This window comes from Cetorhinus maximus, chromosome 12 (assembly GCF_964194155.1).
Source record: "Cetorhinus maximus chromosome 12, sCetMax3.hap1.1, whole genome shotgun sequence".
Lineage (NCBI taxonomy): Eukaryota > Metazoa > Chordata > Chondrichthyes > Lamniformes > Cetorhinidae > Cetorhinus > Cetorhinus maximus.
The window spans coordinates 91,836,258-91,860,107 of NC_135890.1; the positions used below are offsets into that span (position 1 = coordinate 91,836,258).

Sequence of the window (23,850 nt, forward strand, 5' to 3'; positions counted from 1 at the left end):
ATTTGCTTTCTCAGGTGGCCAAAGGCTGCACCAGCGGATTTCAGGTGATGCTGGATTTCTTCGTCAATCTCAGCTTTCTGTGAAAGATAACTTCCAAGGTATTGGAAGCTTTCCACATTTTCAGGCACTCACTGTGAATCCCAATCAATGGGGCTGAGGTGTGTGCATTTGGAACTTGCTGATGGGGGACTTTGGTCTTTTGATGTTGAGTGCAAGTCCCATCTTCTCGTTTTCCTCAGTAAATACGTCGACGATCCTCTGGAGACCCATTTCCAACACAGCACTTACTGCAGCATCATTAGCGTTTTGGAGCTCAATGCCTGAGGTCGGGGTTGTCTTAGTTTTAGATGGAATCGTCTGAGATTAAATAGTTTCCTGTCCATTCGATAAATAAGCTGCACTACAGCAGGTAGCTTGCCTCTAGTCAGATGGAGCATGGCAGCGAGGAAGATCAAAGAGGAGTCGGAGCGACGACACAACCTTGTTTTACTCCTGCCATAACCTCAATAAGGGCTGTGATTAATCTGTTGTTAAGGATCACCGCTCACATATCATCAGGAAGCAGGCAAAGGATGGTAATGAATTTTGGAAGACATCCATACTTCAGCAGAATCTTCCAGAGTGCCTCATGATTTACAGAGTTGAAAGCCTTTGTCAAGTCAAAGGATGCTATGGAGAGAGGTTGATGTTGTTTATGACATTTTTCTTGTAGTTGGTGAGCTGTAAAATCATGTCGGCCGTGCCACTTGATGGTCTAAATCCACACTGAGATTTAGGGAGTTGCTCTTCATCAACTATAATAAGTCGATCAAGAACGGTCCTTGATCTTTCCTGCAATGGAAAACAGGGAGATGCCTCTGTAATTTCCATAGTTGGATTTGTCCCCTTTATTGAAGATTGGCACAATCATGGCATCCTTGAGATCATTCGGGACATCCTCTTCATTCCAGATCTGTAGGGTAAGGGCATGGAACTGTAATGTTAGTTCCTCTCCTCCATGCTTAAAGATTTCAGCAGGGATTCCATTACCTCCTGCGGCTTTGTTGTTCTTCATTTCTGTGATAGCTTTCACCACCTCCATAAACGCCTATGGTGGAGTTCTGGGTGTTGTGGGATGAAGTTGAAAACACTCTTGTCAACAATTTATTCTTGAATACTGCTAGAATTAACCCCTTATACCACACTGGTCTGCTTTGCAGAGCATTTGTCAGCAAATTTCCATTAATTATGAAAAATTAAAAATACGGACAAGGGGCAGATCAGCTGAAAACTGGACAGTCCGGCATGAAATCAGAAGAACGGCCACTTCAGCATTACTAGTCCACTAACATAAGCACTGCACTGTCATACAACCTACAGCAAGTATGATGAATTAGTCTGAAATACAAAATTCTGTTTGCAGTGAGATTGAATTTACAAACCGACCAACGAAATGAGACGAACTACTATTATTTATAAAGAAAAAAAGACATTCTGTGTAAGCACGCTGTTTATTTGGATTCTTGCTTATAAGGAGATTGATTCTATTAAACACTTTACTGAAATCCCTGAGCTTCCCCCACCCACTATTCTCCCTCCCCTTATGACATTGGTTTTTTTTTATGAATGCTACAACTTTCCTTTCGCTGATAGGCTGCCGTCCCAATCAGTTGTTGCTCTGCCCCAGCCTGATTGGGCAGAGCAGTGGGCGTAAATCTGAGCATTGATTGGTCAGCTTCAATCGCCATCCGGCTTGGCCAGTGGCTGTTTTTTTTTTGGCAGGATCGAATGTTTACTCTTTTCTGATTGGTCACACCTCCCGCGTCCTCTCCTCAGCCGATATGGTGACTTGACGAGACGCAGCCAATCAGAGCGGACCCTGCTGATGGGCCAAGCGGCCGTACCATATGGAGAGGGAGGAGGGGGGACGACACACGGTGGCTGCTATGTTTAGCTTCAGTTGCTTCCTTGCCCGGTGACTCCCCCTCTCTAATCTGGAGCGGAGTCCGGTATCGCAGCACAGACACGCCGCAGGGAGTGTGCAGGGCTCACACTGGCCGAGGTCTCAGCTGGCTGAACTGGGACAAGCCGAGACAAGTGCGAGCGCTGCTCTCACCGCGGAAACGCCGAGCTGTAAAAAGGGCAACACCTGCCGGGCTACATTGTAAGCGAAGATATTCGCGGCGATACAACAGTAGCGGCCAACATGTCTAAGGAAGAGCTCGTCAGCGAGGAAATCGTGGAGTCCAAGGTGATGTGGTACCCCGACTCCAAGAAGAACACACACATGGACCGCTTCAGGAATCTCATCAATGAGAAGTTTGGTACCCAGTTGGGTAGGTATGGGGCGGCTGTGTGCTACATGTGTGAGTGTGTGGCCATGACCCCGTGGCTACCTCAGGAATCCAGCTGCTCTTCGCTGTCCACCTTCTTTCGAATTTCCTCCGTCCATTTCCTGATCAGCGCCTGGGTTATTGACCGGCCCCCACCCACCCCCCACCAACGCCCCACGGTGGCTCCAGATCTCTTCGTGCATCAGATTTAACATTCTTGACCTTGTCCAGAAATCCTTGCATAACCTAGCCCCCCCCCACCCCCCCAACTTATCTCTAGTGTCCCTATTTCTCCTCTGTCTGCTCTACATCTATCCCCTTTGCGAAATTGGAGACACCACTTTCAAACGTTGTGGTCTTACTTTTGGGAAGCTCCTAAGATCCATCTCACTTCGGTTTTAAAGACATTTTTAGATACCATCTTTTTGACCCAACTTTGCTTTGCCTAGAATGTAGTTTACTCTTTTGACCTGTGAATTGCCAAGCCTTCTACAGTAATTTAAAATTGGTATCCTGGAGTTGCAATGTGAAATCAATGATAAGTCGAGTGTTTGCATCCAACTAATGGCCATGGGCATATTAACAATATATTTCGAAGTAAACTATACATGTAAATATACAACAAGGTCATCCACTGTTGCTATGAACGGAAAGTATGGAAGATCATGGCCACCTACTCCGCTCAGCATAGCACTTGGACGATAATGATGATGCCTATAAAGCCAGCCATTTGCCAAACACTGCCATCAGAATAACGTCAGACAATTATATTTCTGTAGGCCACATTGGTTTAGTAATTGAAAATTGAAAGTCTTCCATAATTATTTATCTAAAGTAGAATTTACGTACGTCGCAACAGGATGCTGATTTGCAACAGTTGTGGGTTCTACCTGGTTACCTCATCCATTTGAATGGTTGGTGGTACTAGTGCCTTTTAGTATTTGGACATTAAAAGATGACTTAGATGTTTTCTTTTCTTCCTCCATCCCCTTGTCAATTCTACCAAGCATTTAAGACAAGGTGATTAGACTCATAAAAATAAACCCATATCCAAAGTTTAAATGCTTTTTGTTTTCACAGCCAATTATAATGAATTGTATCAGTGGTCGGTTGAGAACTACCCGGAGTTTTGGGCAGAATTTTGGAAATTTAGTGGATTGGTTTACTCTCATCATTACAATGAGGTAAGGTTTTTTTTTGTCGTCATTTTAAGTTAATGGACTTGGTTTTAATGTCTTTTGTTGTTAAAAATGCTTTATAAGTGCATTAAGGGAGCTGTGCCAAAGGATAAAAGAAATGTGCCATTAAGAGGACCAGACAGGCTGCTCAGTGAGAGAAAAGCAGAATTCATTTTTTTCATTTGTGGTACAGTAATAAGGATGCAAATTAGCCAAGGGTTTAAAAGGAATCTGAGACAAAGCAGCCATTGCGATATGTGCTAGCTTGCTGGATCGGGGAACAATGGGATACAGCAATCTAATTAAACAGTTGTATGCTCTTTTGGACATATTATTGTATGAGTTATCACTGGCAACACCTGAATATTATGGGCTGTGAAGTAGCATTTATAGCACCAGAGGAATATTTTTGTGCATTATGGCTTTAGATTGTAATTGGGGAAAACATGTTCAGAAAGCACCAGACCCTGTGCCGGTTTTGCAGTTATGCCCAAGTTTCCGCATAATTGTATAAGTCTGAACGTAAAATTTCCCATGAAGTAGTACACTCAAGTAGATTAATCGAATGTAACGGATTATTGCTCAAAAGGTCCAACACCATTTAACCAGTTTTTAAACCTGTTTTGCAATTATACTGGAATAAGATTCTAAGTTCTCCCAAACCAAAGAGTTGCAAGACTAACTCGCATATTGGATGCCTTGCCATTGCATTCCAGAGTTAGATAATTACTACAGTGTAAGGTAAAGTTTCCAGATCTACATGGGGTGGTCTGTAGAAGCAGTAGATTGAGGCAAGGTGTTTGTTAAAGAAAGGTGAAGATCATGGATGCAAGTTCTCTTGTTTTGATCTTGCACTGTCTATCAATTGGTTATCTTCGCCATCTCCTCCTCCATCATCATCATTGTGGATCACCACAATGCTGATTACCCGTCTGCATCTCCTCCTGTTGGTCACCCATTCCTCTTTCAACCCCACTGCATTTAAATCTTTCGTCATCATAAATCTTTCCATCTGGTTTAGGCCTTCCTCTTCCTGGCAGCCTCACCTCTATCATCCCATCTCTCTCTTGCCTCACCATATTTCCCCTCTCTCTGCAACAGATGACCATACTTTTTCAGTCTCTTTTCAGCTACTTTCTTTGCTGCTCCCACAATCTTCATTGACCCGCTGTTGTGCTGGTTCCTCATTTTGTTCTTGCCCAATTCTCCACACATCCAGCTCAGCATCCACATCTCATTTGTATCCCATCATTGTTCCTGTCTTCTTGACATTGCCTAGGTTTCTGCACTATTATAGCAAGGCTGGTCTCACAACTGTCTTATAGATTCTTCCTTTCGGTTCCAATGATAGTTCTCTATCTCATAACGCTCTACTGCATTTCTTCCAATTACTCCAACCAGGGCTAATCCGTTGCTTAATTTCCATTTCCACACTTCCATCTTCTGCTTCCACTGACCCCAGGTACTTAAAACTATTCACTTTCTCCAAGCCTTTGCCCATAACCTTTACACCTTCACCCTGATCTTCTCTAGGCTCAAACTGGCAGTCGATAAATTGGATCTTTGGTCTACTGATCTTCATAACCCTGTCCACCATTGCTTTTTTGCAGTTCTCCAGATATTCGTCATGTTCCCATCATCCTCGCCACAAAGCTCAATATCATCTGCAAACATCATTGACCATGGCACTCCCTGTCTCACTTGCTCAGTTAAATATCCATGACGGTCAGGAAGAAGAAGGGGTTCAATGCTGATCCTTGGTGCAATCCAACTTTGGCTTTGAAACTCTAACTCTCCCCCACACTGCCTCTTACTCTTGTCTGGCACTCATTGTACATGTCCTGTATTAGTCATACACCGTGAGTTCTAGCACATCTCCAGACTTCCTTCCCTAGGCACCTGGTCTTAAGCCTTCTTTAGATCATTGAATACAACCTTCATGTTGCATTGGCCTTCCTGATATTTCTCCATCAGTTGTCTCAAAACAAAAATGACATCAGTGGTGCTACTTCTGGGCATGAATTCGAAGTGACCTTCATGGATTTCCACCATTTTTTCCAATCTCTGGTCCATGACTCTTTCCCATATCTTGAAGGTATGTGATAGGAGTTTAATTCCTCAGTAGTTTTTGCAACCTTGAATGTCTCCCTTTCCTTTGAATATTGGTACTAAAATGCATTGCCTCCATGCCCTTGGGATCTTTTTCTCTTATCATAACACAGTTGAGTAGCTTGTTCAGGTCCTGGGCCCTATGTTCACCTGGACAGGCCCATACTCCTGCTGGTATCTCATCTGGTCCTATTGCTTTGCTGAATTCCTTTCAGTGCTGTTCTGATTTCTTCCGGATTGATGCTAGTTGTCATCCTTGATTTACAGCTACTTCCGTCTTTGTTCCAAGATTTTCTTCATTCGTAAGCCAACGAAAGTATTAGTCATACCTCTATAGATAAAAGCAAAGTACTGCAGATGCTGGAAATCCAAAACAAAAATACAAAAATATCTTGAAAAACTCAGCAGGTCTGACAGCATCTGCGGAGAGGAATACAGTTAACGTTTCGAGTCTGAATTACTCTTCGTCAGTTTTTCCAGGTATTTTTGTATTTTTGTTTAGTCATACCTCTATTTGATTTCATCCTCGTTCACTAAGATTACTTCACCTGTAGCCTCGATTGCATGTATATTTCACACATCTTTTGTTAATCTATCTCTAGCTATTCTGAATGTATGTTTTTGTCCCTCTTTGGTATCCAGACTTTCATATATTTCTTCCATGGCCAGGGACCTTTCTCTAAGCAACCACTTTCTTTGTATTCCTTTTTGTACTGTCGTATCCTGCTCTTTCTCTCCCCATATGTCCATTTGGGCCAGCTGCCAGCACTAGCCCAACACTGCTTGGTATTTGAATTGTGTAGTTCATCTGTTCCCAGAATTCTTCTTTCTCCTCTGGTCCACATCTGCTCTGTGGCACATGACAACTAACTGGGTTCCACAATTCACCCCCGATTTCTAGCTTTACTTTGATTCTATCCACTGCCAGCATTTTGCCCTTCACTTCCTTGCTTGGTACGATTCCAACACCATTTCTTCTCCCACCCTGCTCATGGTCATAAAGTTTATATCCACTATCAATTTCTCTTGTTTTGCTGCTCTTCCACTTTGTTTCCTGGAGTCTCATGATTTGTATTCCTTTTCTCACCATTCTGATCACTTATTTCACTGTTTCTCCCTGTCAGGCTATTTTGAATTTAGTCATTTTTTCACTCCTCCTTCGAGTTTCCTTCTTTAGCCATTCTTGTCCATTGGATGGTAACCCTTGCCCATTCCTCACAGGGTGTGGGCAGGGACCCTATGTGTTGCTTGCAGGACGAGCCTTAACATGGGTGCTATTTCCATCCATATCAACTGTCATATGGATTTGGCAGATGGTTTTACAGCTGGATTTCTTTCCCATTCCTAACCTTTCCCATTTACCCGGCTTTGGGACCGACACTGGTACACGCTGACTTGCCTGCTCCAGTGGCTGGAAGCAGTTAAGTGAACAGCCTTATCACTGGAGAAATAGTGCATACTTTTAAGAAGGAAACTGAGGTGGAGAAGGGTGAGAGGAAAAATCACTGGAAAATTGGAGGGCTTGGTTAACACTGATATTAGACAAGTAGAATTCTATATTAAACAAAAATAAAAATACTTGGAAAAACTCAGCAGGTCTGACAGCATCTGCGGAGAGGAATACAGTTAACGTTTTAAGTCCGTATGACTCTTCAACAGAACTAAGGAAAAATAGAAGAGAGGTGAAATATAAGCTGGTTTAAGGGGGTTGGTGGGGAACAAGTAGTGCAGGATAGAGGGCCAGTGATAGGTGGAGATTGCCAAAAGATGTCATAGACAAATGGACAAAGAGGTGTTGACGGTGGTGATTCTATATTACTGCGTGAGTGAATTTAGAAATTAGTTGTTGGAGTTTATATGCACTTCCTGTTGTTCACTGATGAACAGCTGATCTGAGTAAAGCTGTATGTCAGGGTATGTAGAACCCATAAATATTTGATGAGTGAATGTGCTTACATCTGCACTGCTTGGGCCTAGCAGATATCTGACTCAGGCTTCCAGTAGGTTTGAATATTGATACAGTTCTGTAAAGGCAATTTGGTTGGGTATTGATGGAGCAAATGCAGTTTTCACAAACCTATGATATAGTGAATGATGTCAAAAGGCTCTACCTATGTTTATCAATGCCTGCTGCAGATACTAATGCAACTTCTGCCCTTTACTAATCTTGAAATATAGAGTCACAGCACAGATACAGACCCTTCGGCCCATTGTGTCCATACCAGCCATCAAGCACCTATCTATTCTAATCCCATTTTCCAGCACCTGGCCTGTAGCCCTGTATAAATTTAAGAGAAATCACCTTGCTTTAACCATATTGTCATGTGTTACTAAATGTGAATTGCTAAGGTTGCTAAGAGTGACTTAATTTTTTACAAAAATATCTAGCAGTGAATTTGATTAATACAGATAGGGTATTTAGAATACCTTTAGCCACTTATTGTATATCTGTAAACATAAGCTGGTAACCAATAAATCCAATAGGGAATGCAAGAGAAACCCAATGGTAAGAATGTGGAACTTGCTACCAGACATTGCAGACGTTGAGGTGAATAGTATAGATGTACTTAAAAGGAATTTATCTAAGTATGTAATGGAGAAAGGAATAGAAGGATATGCTGACAGGGTTAGTCGAAGACGGGTGGGAGAAGACTCATGTGGAGTATAAATGTCAGCATAGACCACTTGGGTCATATGGCTTGTTTCTATGCTGTAGACTCGATGTGATTCTATGTATAATTAGTGTGGGAAAGGTGAACTCCTGGTTTTTCACTAAATAGTGTGGATTATGGTATGGAATTTAATTTCTGCTGTTGGAAATTCCTAGGAAATGAGTATGTTAGCTCCTTGGCGGATGGGAGGGGTGCATTTTATATCAGCCATTGGCCATTTTACTCTTGATAATGGCCTTCGTTAATAAGGAAACTGGCAGATGTACACAGAAATTGACGCATCATGAAATGAGATACTAAAATGTTTTGGAGACCCATTTTTGAGTCCTTATTTTAGTTGAGATGTGTGGCATATTTCTACCTCCATCTCTCTTCCCCTTTTTTCCTCCCCCACTCCCATGGAAGCATTCAGGACTTTCTTGAGGTCTGTAGGGCAGGAAGGGCAAACTGGTCAAGGAATGGGAGGACCTCTCAGCGCATCTCCAACAGTGAGCAAGTGTTCCATTTGAGTAATCTGTCATATGTCACTAGTTGGGCTGTACAGGTCACTTGACTAGGATAATGGCTTGATTAATCTTTTCTTTATCTTTTGCATAGCCAAATCTGTATTGCATCAAACAGTACTGACCCCAAATTCTTCTTGTATCTCTTTGTAGTATCTGCTTTGGAGTTTATGCATGCTTCTGGTTTCCTGGTTCCTCTTAGGCTATGTTACTTCAGAAAGAAATATATAAACAAATTATGGGCCTTAAATCGTTTATACTTTGGGTGAGCAAAGGGGTTGAATATGACCTATACCTATATTTATATTTGCAGCTGACCTTGGATGGGGTTTGTTTGTGGAATGCTGTAACTTCAAAGTCTTTTAAGGGTAGAATGCCTAGTCTCAAAACAGTGCCTTGCAACAAAGTGTTAATGCAGAAGTGCTATATAAAAATGATCACTCCGATGTAAACTTGTGCCTCTAAGTGTAGCTCTAAGCATTAAGCCAGTGTTCAAGTCCTTGGGGCTATGTTTTTTGGAGCTTATGAAGGGCAGCAATGTTTATCATTAGTCACTGCATTCCTGCCTTGAACAGCAAAGATTAATGGAGCAGTTCATGGGCACTGAATTAAGCTGTTGAGTTGTGGTGCCTGATGTGGTAGGCTAATTTTCTAAGGGTGGATCCGATGAGAAAGGTGAATTCAAATTTGATATGTTCTTTGGAAATCGTATTTTAAATTTTTACATACAGTTTATAGGCGAAGTTTAAGATGTATATAGCCAAGCGTATCGTAAGTTTATTGATATCAATTACTTTTGAATGTGATAGGTTGAAATTGAATCGTTCAGCACATGGCAGTCAGTGTTATAGAATTAAATTATCATTTTTTTAATTCATAGTTTTCTGGGAGACCCAATTCTTTTTGTTTATTCTTGCTTTCAGCTTGCAAACTGACTTTGAAGCATTGACTAATTGCAGCAACAAAGCTGCTCAGAAATCAAGTGGGCTCTTAGCTCTGAGAAGGTTGTGGGTTCAGGTCCCACTCCAGAGACTTGAACTGAACACAGTCTAGGCCAACACTTCAGTGCAGTGCAGTTCTGAGTGAGTGCTGCACTGTTGGAGGTGCCGTCTTTTTTTGAGATGCTAAATCAAGGTTCCATCTGCCCCCTCGCTGGACGCAAAAGATCCCAGGGCACTACTGCAAAGAAGAGCAGGGGCTGTCCTGGCCAATATTTATCACTCAACCAACATCACTAAAACAGATTGGACTGTAACATCGGATTTGCAGTGTACCCCAGCGATGTGCTGGCGAATCCCTCTGCAACTTCTCAGGCAAGGGTTTGCATGGCAATTTCCCTAACTTCCTCTGGATAATTATGCTGCATTGGGAACCGTCTGAAAATGCCATTTAAATTGCAAACTTCGGATGGTTCTGCAGGGGTTATACCAATAGTTGCCCAGAAAAAGTTAGAAGGAATAAAACTATTATAAAGACCCAGACCGACCCCACGGGAAACCCCCCCCCCCCCCACCCCCCCCGGCACACCCAATCCCCCACCCGACTTCCGACAGCCCCACCTCCCCCAGCCCCACCTGACACTAGATCCCCGGCCCTGGCCCTTCCGCACCCCCTCCCCCCACCCCGCCCACCTCTGGATTCCCCTGACCTTTGATTTAATGGCTGTTCTTCTTAAATAAGCTGCTTAAAAAAGACGAACTGCAGTTCGAATCCTTACAATAGAGAGGGGACTAATTCAACCATAATGCTGTGCAATTGATTCAATTTATGAATGATTGACCAGTCCTTTTTAAAAATTTGATTAGTTAGATATTCATGATCCAGGATGTTAGGAAGTGTTCTGTTAAAATCAAGATACAGTTAGGAGATTAGTGGAGAGAAGCAACCAATTGGAAACTCCTGAAAGAGGGAAAATAAATGTTTAAAAATTTCCAAGAATCAGTTTTGATTATCATAGCAATAAGAATTTCAAAAAAGAAAAGACAAAACACTGTTTATTGAGAGGCTATTTGCAAAGGATTATCTTAGTTTTTAAGTGCAAACTTTTAAACATTGTCTAGTGCATTTAAGGAGTTAGAAAATTATGACTTCCTAATGTCATGATATAACCATTAGCAGTAAATTGCCCAAGGTCAGCTGATGAATTTTGTAAACACAAAATCATGACAGAGCTGGGAAAGAACAACAGAAATTTGATCCACAACGCCATCTCAGTGGTCAGAGCCTGCAACTTTAAAAAAATTCTTTCACTAGATGTGGGCGTCATTCGCTAGGCCAGCATTTATTGCCCATCCCCAATTGCCCTTGAGAAAGTGCTGGTGAGCTGACTTGAGCCGCTGCAGCCCATCTGGTATAGGTACACCCACAGTGCTGTTAGGAAGGGAGTTCCAGCATTTTGACCCAGCAACAGTGAAGGAATGACTATGTAGTTCCAAGTCAGGATGGTGAGTGATCTCGAGGAGAACTTGATGGTGGTGGTGTTCCCATGTGCCTGCTGCCCTTGTCTTTTGAGGCACTTGGGTCGTGGGTTTGGAAGGTGCTGTCAAAGGAGCCCTGGTGAGTTGCTGCAGTGCATTTTGTGATGGTATACACTGCTGCCACTGTTCGTCAGTGGTGGAGGGAGTAAATATTTAAGGTGATGGATGGGGTACTAATCAAGTGGTCTGCTTTTTCCTGGCTGGTGTCAAGCTTCTTGAGTGTTGTTGGAACGCCACTCATCCAGGCAAGTGGAGAGCATTCCATCACACTCCTGACTTGTGCCTTGTAAATAGTGGACTACACTGTCATAACTGGTGGTAGCTACACTGTGACAGTCAATATAGTAAAGTTGAATTAGATATGTTGACACAGCATTGTACAGTAGCAAGCGTGAATACAAAAATCTGACCAACAATTGTAACAACTGGAAGTGAGCAGGCTATGTAAAATTGTCCATTATATACCAGTTGATTGTTATCGGCATTACAGATAGGAAACTAAGATCAAGTGTAGTCTTCAAGTGAAGCAGCAGGGCAATAGTTAGACCAGGATGCGCAGACTTAGTTCAATCTCATTTTAAATACATTGTGTCGTCTTCGATATTTTAAGAAAAACTGAAAGACTTGGATTTATATGGTGCCTTGCAGAACCTCAAGAAGTCCCAAAGTGCTTTACAATGAATTAATTACTTTGAAGTGTAATCAGTGTTGCAATGCAGGAATTAGAATTCTAATGGCAGGAGGGCTTACTGGAGTAAGACAAGTTTTCTATTTGTAATGCCGATAACAATCAACTGGTATATAATGGACAGGCACTTTCTATTATACATGTGGACATAGGATTTCATAACAGAAAAAATTGGCAGGAATGTGTGCAGGCATTGAACTGTTATACTTGATCTCCTGTGACATTGCAGCCGAGCAGTCAAGACCAAGTACAGGATTCGGGTCAAATGGGGCTGGAGAAGTAACTGGACCCTGGTAGAGGAGAGGCGAAAGGGTGTGGGAGAAGACAGATGGAAGGAGAAGATGGGATGAGGAGGGTGGGCTTTGGATGGAAATGAGGGGAAAGAGGAAAGGAAGAAGCTTAGGTGGAGGGGAGAAGAAAAGGAGGAGAACCTCTGTTGGGGGAACATTTTTTCTGCTTTTTGGGGGTAGGGGAAGTTTTTTAGGCTGCCTGGTTGGAGAAGGTGACCATTACTTTGCCAAGTGGTTTTGCTTTCAGCTGAGGGTTGGAAGGCTGTACCTGGGGCTCATTTATTGCTCAGTTGGGAGTAATAAGTTTGATTGCTCAGTGGGGGAGGGGGCAGAATGTCCCAAGATTGGTTTGATGCTGAGTTGGGTGGGGTCTACACAGTATTTGATCCGCAATGGAGAACAGAGAAGGGCCTGAAGGTTGGGTTCCGGAGATGATCCAGTGGCATGAGTGCAACCTCAGTGAGTGAGTGAGTGATGGACGAGCTTCAGGAGTCGCTTGACAAGGATGCAAACTCTGAATATTGGCTTGAAAGCCTGTAAGACATCTGACTCTGGGGCAGGAGAATCACATGCTGGGATTTATTAATGCGGGAAAAAAACCTTCAAACTAAAATGTATTCTTTCAAATGATGGCTGATGGCACGTGGTGTTGTGAATACTAGCCTCTAGCCCTATTTGATCTGAATCCTGTACTTGGTCTTGATTGTTCAATTGCAATGCCGTAGAAGATCAAGTATAACAGTTCTCTGCCTGCATGCATTCCTGTTAATTTTTTCCATTATAAAATCCTATGTCCACATGTATAATAGAAATTGCCTGTGCAAACTTGTCTCACTGTAGTAAGCCCTCCTGCCATTATAATTCTAATTCCTGCATTGCAACACTGATTACACTTCAAAGTAATTAATTTACTGTAAAGCATTTTAGAACTTCATGAGGTTGTGCAAGGCACTATATAAGTGCGTCTTTCTGTTTTTCTGAAAATATTAAAAATAATACATTATATTACTTTAAAATTAAATTCTAGGAACAGAATCCAAGAATAGCTGGGGAGAAAACATCTGCACTGGGAGCCTCTGGTGGGGAGAGTGTGAAATACATTGTTTAGATCAACAGAATGTTGGGGGGGGTGGTGGGACATGAGGGGAAGGAATATTAAATACAATTGAAATGCTCACAAAAGACAAAGCCAGTATGTGTAGCACCAGGCAGGGTTGAAGAACAAGAGCTCAAGCCTATAGGTAGGAACTGAACTTTATTATTAATTTGCAGCTGGAATTCCAAGTTGAGTGGACGAGCAAACCTTAAAAAAGTGAGAAGATGGGGTAACAAAAGGACATTTAAATTTGAGTCCTTTTTGTTGTGGATCAGATTGTGATGGGCATTCAGTCATCAAACTGTGCAGTCAATGATAACACTTGGGATCTGTCCATGGTTCCCTTCCAACACACTCTGAATCTCCATATATTGTGTCAGGAAAAATGTGATAGCTTGTAGGAAGTTACCTTTACAATCCTTTTTATTTTCTTTTAACGTGAGATTCCCATGAGGTTGCATCCCAAGCTTGGATGGCTTACTGTGTAGAGGCTGCAAACCATATAATACCGGAGGACTGGTCAACATGTAGTACCCTAGTGTCCTAATAGCTGATACAAAGGGGCATTAGAAGGTGTTGGCACTTTATAAAATCATGATATTAAAGGATATTGTATTTTTAAAAGATGTTCTAGCATGAACTAGATGTAAAACCAGTGAAATTTTCAAAGATTTTATCTTGCATTTAATTAGCTGAGCATTCTTATAACTTACAATGCTTCTGTCAGTGAATGTGAGAATCATTTTTTAAAAATTGCCCATCTCGAGTTGTTTTAAGATTGTGGTGAGCCTTCTAGAATCGCTAGTAGCAGATTGATACAACTGAGTTTGCTTGCTGGGTCACATCAGAGGGCAGTTAAGAGCTAATCAAGTTGGTGTGGGACTAGAATCTCAGGTCAGACTGGGTAAGGTTGGCAGGTTGCCTTCCCTAAAAGACATTAGTGAACCCGTTGGGTTTTTAGAACAATCCAAAGCTCATGTTCACTTGCTGATAGTAGCTCTGCAATTTTTATACCGGATTCAAATTGAACTCTTAGTATTAGTTCAGGCTCCTGGTTACTGGTCTAGTAACATAACCACTACACTGCCATACCCATGTGACAGATACTTACTTACAAGTGAAACATGTTTCTGATTTTCTTTTTGGCCAATAATTGTGTCCATGCATGTTGATGCCCAAAATCAATGAGGGAGGCCAAATATGTTGCATTTATTTCAGCTTACAAATGATTCGTTTAGCCCATTTATTCAAAAGGAACAGTTCTGGTTAGGTAGTTGAAGCAACCATTGGAAGAATGATGCGAAGATGCTAAAAGCAAAATACTGCGGATGCTAGAAATCTAGAACAAAAACAAAAATACCTGGAAAAACTCAGCAGGTCTGACAGCATCTGGGGAGAGGGAGACAGTTAACGTTTCGAGTCCAAATGACTCTTCATCAGAACTAAGGAAAAATAGAAAAGAGGTGAAATATAAGCTGGTTTAAGAGGGGGTGCGATAGAGGGCCAGTGATAGGTGGAGATAGCTAAAAGATGTCATAGACAAAAGGACAAAGAGATGTTGATGGTGGTGATATTAGCTAAGAAATGTGGTAATGGGGACATTAAGGGTAGAAAGTAGGACGAGCAATATGCTATTGGAGTTTTATTTGTGCAAAGCTAAAATATGTGAAAACTTAAGAGAAAAGGCTAATAACATAATAAAAATAGGAGCAGGAGTAGCTCATTCAGCAGCAGCCCCCCCCCCCCCCCCCCCCCCCACTCCGCTCCCCGAGCTTCCTTCGCCATTCAGCAAGATCAAGGCTGATGTACCTCAGTTACACCTTCCCGCTCTATATCCCTTGACTCGTTTAGTATCCAAAAATTTGTTGATGTCTGCCTTAAATATATTCGATGACTGAGTGTCCATAGCTCTTTGTGGTAGAGTTTTAAAAGTTCACAACCCTTATAAAGCTAATGGTTTACCTGAAGCATTTCCTGAGCCAGAAGTGCACATGCACATTCATTATTGGTGTAGGAGATTGGTTGATAATTTCTGTGCTAGTTAATGTGCTAAATGTGAAGAAAGCCAAGCAATTGCCACACTTTGTGTACAACTGTAGAAGTATGCATGATGTTAGATCAGTGGACAATCGACTCATCCCAAGAATCAGTCTTGGGAACCTTTGTTGCACTCCCTATAATTGGCCTTAAAACCTGGCCATTTCTGCAATCTATACATGACTACCACACCCACTGATTTATCTGCAACACATTCCTAAAATTTATGCGGCCCAAACTGGCCTATTAACAGCTGTATAGTTAAGTTCTTAAGTTAGAAAGAAAACTTGGGTGTTTACAATCAAGAATTTGCAGATTGTATAGTTGAATTGATACTTCAAGGAGAGGTAGAAAGCACCAACAAAATTGGGGATTCAGGCCATCTCCTAAACTGAGAGCAAAAGCTTTCAAATGGATCAACTGTGAAATTCAGTTCATGCTTTAAATTCATTTGGAGAGATGGGTTATTTTTTTTTCAATCATAGCTATTGTAGCTTTTAGTTTGCACATTGTTGTTGTGAGATGCTATTGGTAGAAGTGTGTTACCAATCCTTTTATTAGGACCCTGAATTACATATGACTGGACCTCTAGTAACATGAAATTATTTTAAACTTGTGGTCTTGCATAAAATATGAGGAATTTGTGTATCAATTGTAAATTAACATGTTCTAAATGCTTCATAACGTTTAAGGTCAAATACTACCATTTCAGTTCTTGAATGGAATAAGCTACTAATAAGATATCAATCTAACAGCCTGCTTTTGGTGATTTTTCATCTTCTTTCTCTTTCCCTTTCTTCAGTTAAAAATACTGTTAAAACCACAATCTTAGCCGTGGGCTTAACTGAAAATGAGTCATACAATAGATAAACTATCTAGGTCACTGCCATGAAGAAACAAAAAATCAAACTCTTATTGATGATGTTGCCTCCAGGTGATTGACAGGACAAAAGGAATTGCAGATGTCCCCGAATGGTTCAAAGGAAGTAGATTAAACTATGCGGAAAATCTTCTGAAGCATAAAGATGATGACAAAGTGGCTCTTTATTCAGCATGTAAGTGTTTTATTGCTTCGTGATTTGGGGTGAGTGGAGTGGAGGGATAAATCTCTCCTTGAATGGAGTCTTGTTTAGGAATGTGGCGGGTTTTTATCAGAGCAAAGGCAAACTCTCGCTCGGTTTTGCTTTTAGTACCATGACACATGGAACGAGAAAAAGCCATTCTTCCCTGCCACGTACCCTGCCCAAAGTCTACTTGCTCCACAGAGCATGTACAATCTGTCCTGTCATAACTCTATTCCACCTATTCAACCTGCTGAGGGGTAAATTCTGTACCAAAGCTTTCCAATTCCCTAAAGGTAATCAGGCAAAATGTCCAGGCTACAAAATCGCTAACAGCATGTTTGTGATGTGCATTTGGCAGACAAGAATCTCACCCCCCCCACCCTCCCCGGCACCCCCCAAAAAAAAAAATCCTTCAACCACCGCTGCCCAGCACCAAGTGCCAAATTGGCAGTGTGAACTCAAAATCAGCAAGTAACTTGCAATATTTATGTCCTGAGTGGCTTCCACCAAACATCACAATAAGCCCTAAGATAAAAGCAAAATACTGCGGATGCTGGAAATCTGAAACGAAAACAAAAATAGCTGGAAAAACTCAGCAGGTCTGACAGCATCTGTGGAGAGGAATACAGTTAATGTTTCGAGTCCGTATGACTCTTCATCAGAAAGGTGTGGCTATGGGTACCCGTATGGGCCCCAGTTATGCTTGCCTCTTTATCGGGTATGTGGAACATTCCTTGTTCCAGTCCTACTCCGACCCCCTCCCACAACTCTTTCTCTGGTACATTGATGATTACTTTGGTGCGGCTTCATGTTCTCGTTTGGACCTGGAAAAATTTATTAATTTTGCTTCCAATTTCCACCCCTCCATCATTTTCACATGGTCCATCACTGACACTTCCCTCCCCTTCCTTGACCTCTGTCTCAATTTCTGGTGATAGACTGTCCACCAATATTCATTACAAGCCTACCGACTCCCACAGCTACCTCGACTACAGCTCCTCACACCCCGCTTCCTGTAAGGACTCCATCCCATTCTCTCAGTCCCTTCGCCTCCGTCGCATCTGTTCTGATGATGCCACTTTCAAAAACAGTTCCTCTGACATGTCCTCCTTCTTCCTTAACTGAGGTTTTCCACCCACAGTGGTTGTCAGGGCCCTCAACCATGTCCGGCCCATCTCCTGCGCATCTGCCCTCACTCCTTCCTCTCCCTCCCAGAACCATGATAGGGTCCCCCTTGTCCTCACTTATCACCCCACCAGCCTCCGCATTCAAAGGATCATCCTCCGCCATTTCCACCAACTCCAGCATGATGCCACCACCAAACACATCTTCCCTTCACCCCCCCGGCGGCATTCCGCGGGGATCGTTCCCTCCAGGACACCCTGGTCCTCTCCTCCATCACCCCCTACACCTCAACCCCCTCCCATGGCACCTTCCCATGCAACCGCAGAAGGTGTTACACTTGCCCCTTTACTTCCCCCCTCCTCATCGTCCAAAGGCCCAAACACTCCCTTCAAGTGAAGCAGCACTTCACTTGCACTTCCCTCAATTTAGTCTACTGCATTCGCCGCTCCCAATGCGGTCTCCTCTACATTGGAGAGACCAAACGCAGACTGGGTGACCGCTTTGCGGAACACCTTTGGTCTGTCCGCAAGCATGACCCAGACCTCCCTGTCGCTTGCCATTTCAACACACCACTATGCTCTCAAGCCCACATGCCTGTCCTTGGCCTGCTGCAATGTTCCAGTGAAGCTCAACGCAAACTGGAGGAACAGCACCTCATCTTCCGATTAGGCACTCAACAGCCTTCCGGACTTAACATTGAGTTCAATAACTTCAAATCATGAACTCTGTCCTCCATCCCCACCCCCTTTCCGATTCCCCTTTTCCCATAATTTGTATTTTTAATATATTTTTAAATATATTCTTTTCCCACCCATTTTAAAATCTATTGTTTTATTTCTACCTTTTAGCCCATTTCAATCCCTCCCCCCACCCCACCCCCACTAGGGCCATCTGCTACTTGTTTGTCCTGCTTTCTACTTTTAATGCCACCATTAGCACATTTGTTAGATAATATCACCATCATCAACACCCGTTTGTCCTTTTGTCTATGACATCTTTGGCAATTTCTTCTTTGCCTCCACCTATCACTGGTCCTCTATCCAGCTCTACCTGTCCCACCCCCCTCTACCAGCTTATATTTCACCTCATTTCTATATTTCCTTAGTTCTGAGGAAGTCATACGGACTCGAAACATTAACTGTATTCCTCTCCGTAGATGCTGTCAGACCTGCTGAGTTTTTCCAACTATTTTTGTTTATGAATCAAAAGTCCATTGTTTAGTATCCAAACTATAGCTTTTTGTGAGTACTCCTTCAGACCAGTGGATAATATAGCAAATAATTAATTAAGAAAGCCTTTTAACTCGAATGGTTTACCGGACGTGTTTCTGAGCTAGAAGTGCACATGCACATGTTATATTGGTGTAAGGAAGTGGATGATAATTTGTGAAATAGTTAATGTGCTACATGTGAAGAAAGTGTTGTACAATTTGGATCCATTCTCTTTTGCTCTGTTCAGGTGTAAGAGAATGTTCATATCCCTGGCTGCATTGTAGTAAATTTTGGATAGTTACAGTTGTTTTGTCAAAGTGTTAAAATGGCACTCTTGCTGTGGTAAAAGCAAAATACTGCGGATGCTGGAAATATGAAACAAAAACAGAAAATGCTGGAAAAATTCAGGTCTAACAGCATCTGTGGAGAGAGAAAAAAAACAATGTTTCGAGTCCCTATGACTCTCTTCAGAACTCTGAAGAAGAGTCATATGGACTCGAAACGTTAACTCTGTTTTTTTTCCTGCTCTTAACTATGGTAGTTTCCGTTAAAATGCCTTGTATTTAACCAGGCATGTCATTGAAGCTCCATGTTTCAGGTGACTATTTTGAGTTTCATTGCATTTAAGTGATTTTTATACACACATTGAACCGTGCGCTATGTTCACAACTCACCTTCAAAGTTATAGGTTTAATTTTTCTGTTCCAAAGGCCTGCAAGTATTTTAGGTGCAATGATAGGTCATGTGCTAGTATCAGTAGATGCATCTTTATCCTGACATTTTGTAATTGTTTTCATGGAATGAATGTTTACTCTTGTAAATCTGAAATTTAGTGATATTTCAACATTGAAAAGCACAATTACGAAGTGTTGTATACATGCTTCTTTCTAAACCTCAATCACACCAAATGGGATTAGGTTATGGGCTTGATTTGCTAGTTTTACTTTTGCACTGGATCCCTGCTCTCAAGTTTTAACCTGTGTGTTCTGTTGTTTAACAGCGGAAGGCAAGGACGAGATTGTCAAAGTGACATTTGGAGAGCTAAAGAGAGATGTGGCTTTGTACGCTGCAGCTCTCCGAAAGATGGGAGTGAAGATCGGCGACAGAGTTGTTGGTAGGTACCCATTTGACTTCTAAATCAACATTCTTATTTTCTGTTTGAACAAAGTAAATGCTTTAGGCAAATCCATGTTTCAATGTTTCAAGCTCATTGACTCATAGACGTCTACAGCACAGAAGGAGGCCATTCGGCCCATTGTGCCCGCGTCTGTCAACAAAGATCTGACGACACTAATCTCATTTTCCAGCACTTGGCCCATAGCCCTGGAGGCTATGGCAACGCAAGTGAATATCTGAATATTTCTTAAATGTTACAAGAGTTTCTGACTCAAACACCCGTTTAGGCAGTGAGTTTCAGACTCCCACCACCCTCTGGGTGAAAACATTTCTCCTCAACTCCCCTTTTGGCCTTCTACCCCTTACCTTAAATCTATGCCCCCTAGTTATTGGCCCCTCCACTAATGGAAAAAGTGCCTTCCTATCCACCTGTCTATGTCCCTCATAATCTTATACACCAGGTCCCCTCTCAACCATCGTTGCTCCAAGGAAAACAACCCCAGCCTATCCAATCTTTCCTCATAGCTCAGACCCTCCAGCCCAGGCAGCATCCTGGTAAATCTCCTCTGCACCCTCTCCAGTGCAATCACACCCTTCCTATAATGTGGCGACCAGAACTGCACGCAGTACTCCAGTTGTGGCATAACCAGTGTTTTATACAGTTTCAATGTAACCTCCCTGCTGTTGTATTCTATGCCTCGGCTAATAAAGACAAGTATCCCATATGCCTTCTTAACCACCTTATCTACCTGCCCTGCTACCTTCAGAAATCTATGGATATGCACAATAAGGTCCCTCTGATCTTCAGTACTTACCAGGGTCCTACCATTCATAGTGTAATCCCTTGCCTTGTTAGCCCTCCCTAAGTATATTACCTCACACTTTTCTGGGTTGAATTCAGTTTGCCACTGCTCTGCCCACCTGACCAGTCCATTGATATCCTCCTGCAGTTTACGGCTATCCCCCTCACTATTTATCACCCCTGCCAATTTTTGTGTCATCCACGAACTTCTTGATCATACCCCCTACGTTTAAGCCCAAATCATTTATGTACACCACACACAGCAAGGGCCCCAGCACTGAGCCCTGCGGAACCCCACTGGAAACAGACTTCCAGTCACAAACATCCCTCTACCATCACCCTCTACTTCCTGCCTCTCAGCCAATTTTGGGTCCAACGTGCCACTTTGCCTTGGATCCCATAGGCTCTTATTTTCTTGACCAGTCTGCCATGAGGGACCTTATCAAAAGCCTTGCTAAAGTCCATATAGACCACATCAAATGCATAACCCTCATCAGCACTCCTGGTTACCTCCTCAAAAATTTCGATCAAATTTGTCAAACACAACCTTCCCTTAACAAACCCATGTTGACTATCTCTGATTAATCCGTGTCCCTCAGAATTCTTTCTAGTAACTTCCCCACCACCGAGGTTAGACTGACTGGCCTTAAATTAGAAAGTAAAAGTTGGTACATTTAAAGAGAAAAAGGCACTGGATGCCTGCCATTTGGTGAAATTATTCAGCAAATGACGCAGTGTGTTTACAGGTGGTCTTACTTGAAAGGGCAGCCTGTTCCATGTCTTGCTGCATGTTGCTGAAAATTCTGTGCTCCTGCATGGATCCCCCTTACTTCTTCGCCCACCTACATCCAGGCAGCAGGTAGTTTCTTCTATATTTGCTGCTAGGGTACCGACACTCCTGGAGCCAGGTGATTGATGGTGCCTCCAGACGAAGCAGGCTACCCTCATTTACTTGACTGCACTGATGTTAAAATTGCAGTTGCTATTACTGGCAGCACTATAATGTAAAGAAACCAGTCTGATTCAGCTGATCAGCTTTGACATGGAGCACTGTAGGTAACGTTAAATGAATGCATAGTTGAAACAAATTAAATTAACAGACAGGGTTTATAGTGAGGATGACCTGCTTTTAGTTTAAATCTTGGCTGTCTGAGGGAATTTTTGGCTGTCTTCCAAAGTACTTGGCAACAATAAAACCAGTCTTAATTTAAAATAAAGTCTAGAAAACTGGTACAGGAATCGCCAGTATCTTTTGACTAACTTAGTTGAGGTACTGTACTAGGTAATTTTCCTTACAGCTGAATAATTCATTAGAAATTCCCAGGGCTCACACCCTCTGGATTCAGCACTGTGATTGGTACATAGAGGCTGGTCTATTTGACATCATAGCTCTGAAGGAAATATTCCGAACAACTGTTTCACTGTATTGCTGTTCTGCAAGAGTAAGAATTTGACTGCTTTTCAAACTATTGCGTAGCCAAAGGGGAGTCTGTTATTTAGTCACATTTATATCAATGCATCATACACTAGGTTATATAGGGCCTCTTAATACATTCTATATTTTAATATAAATCAGCTTCTCTCATTGGATTAGACTTGATTTTGCAGCCAGTCCAGCCCAAGTCCAGTTTTGATGATCATTGCACAAGTATCCCATCTGCAACTTAAATGAAAGCTTAAACATTCCTTTGGTAGTTTGCCTCGTTCTGCTTGCACAATTGCACTTTTGTGGAAAATGTTAGTAATGGGATTTCTTTTGCTGCAGATGGTCTTCTATAAATGGAAGATCTGTTCCATCGAATTAGGTGATTGTCCTAGATTTAATTGTCATCTTTAAGATCAATGTTACAGACAGGTGGGGGGCTTAATTTGAACAGCCCTGATTTCTCCTCTTACCACCCATCCGTAAACAGGAAAGGGTTTTGATTTACTCCCCCCTTTTATAAGTGGTGGCGGACTTCCCACCTCCTCTGTTTTGGTGTAATCCAATATCTATTGATAACCCCACAGCAAACTCAAGGTAGGATGAATTCAGAGGGTTGTTTATTTACACACACTCAAAATGTGGGGGTGGTCGCTACCTAGCCCCCTGTGCAATCATACAGTAAAAGAAGGATAGAGAAGAAGAGGTTTACAGGTCAAAGACACAGAGAAAATAATTGTTGTTACACTTGAGCTCAGAGTCCAGAATCAAAGTCCAATGATGTATTTCTTCACAGAGGTCAGCAGGCTGAACTGATGCTGGATAATTCATTTTTCCAGTAGAGTTGACTTCCACGATGAGGTAGGAATGCAGAGATTAATCAGTCTTGTAGGTGATGGTACAGAAGTTCCAGTCAAAACAGTGTAGATAGGGCCAGCTATTCAGCCTGGTAGAGCCCCTTTTCTGTGCTGCTGCTAGGTAGATGGAAAGATGGCAGACTGAGCTTTGCAGCTCCACAAGGCGATATTACTGGGTTCACCAGCTAGGGGTCATGTCACATGACGCCTACCTCTCCACTCTGGCTTTGACAAAGGGTGTGTATCCCTTTGTCAGGGTCCCTGAGATTGTTCCAACCTTTAAGTCTTATAGGGAGTTTGCGGGATCGTTTGTCCTAGCAGACGAATTGGCTCTGGTTGGCCAGGCTTAACTTATGAAATGTAGATGGCCTTTGTATAGCTCCTTTTGAATTTGGCCTCTGCAGCCCACAGCGGGGGGGGGCATTTCAATCAGGTGCGGATTTCCTTGATACTGCCAGAAAGTTCTTTGTTCAGGGTCACAGACAGACATAGCTTCAGCCATTTTAAGGTCTTTGTCCAGTTTTGAAAATTTTAGAAATTATCCATAAGGATATATAAGTATGTATATTATACATGTGTGTATTATATATATCTGTATGCATGTATGTACAATATATACAATAAAAATAGAGTGTGAGGTCTTAGCCCCATGACAACAATATAAAAAAAATAAGAAAGTTACAACAAGAAAATTAGAAAGCCGAATTTGAGGTACAGGACAAAATTAGTAATAAATCTAAAGGGCAATAAAAAGCTTGTTAGTTTGAAGAATGCCTATTACTTATCAAAATAAGTACACTACTAGTGCACATTGAGGGATTGGTAGGAACTCTTCAGTACAAAATTAGGGTTCATGGTTTGGAGGTAAAATATTGGCATGGATTGAGGAT

The 23,850-nt window shown here is 42.2% G+C and overlaps 1 protein-coding gene across 1 annotated transcript in view; it reads left to right on the plus strand.

Moving 5' to 3' along the window:
• The first annotated feature begins 1,838 nt into the window (after positions 1–1,838).
• aacs (acetoacetyl-CoA synthetase) overlaps positions 1,839–23,850 on the plus strand; it is a 155,825-nt gene continuing 133,813 nt past the window's right edge. The window contains exons 1-4 of the mRNA XM_078554103.1: positions 1,839–2,315; positions 3,393–3,496; positions 16,297–16,417; positions 19,763–19,876. Coding sequence (XP_078410229.1) covers positions 2,186–2,315; positions 3,393–3,496; positions 16,297–16,417; positions 19,763–19,876 — 469 coding nt within the window. The 5' untranslated portion in view covers positions 1,839–2,185. The remainder of the gene's footprint in view (positions 2,316–3,392; positions 3,497–16,296; positions 16,418–19,762; positions 19,877–23,850) is intronic.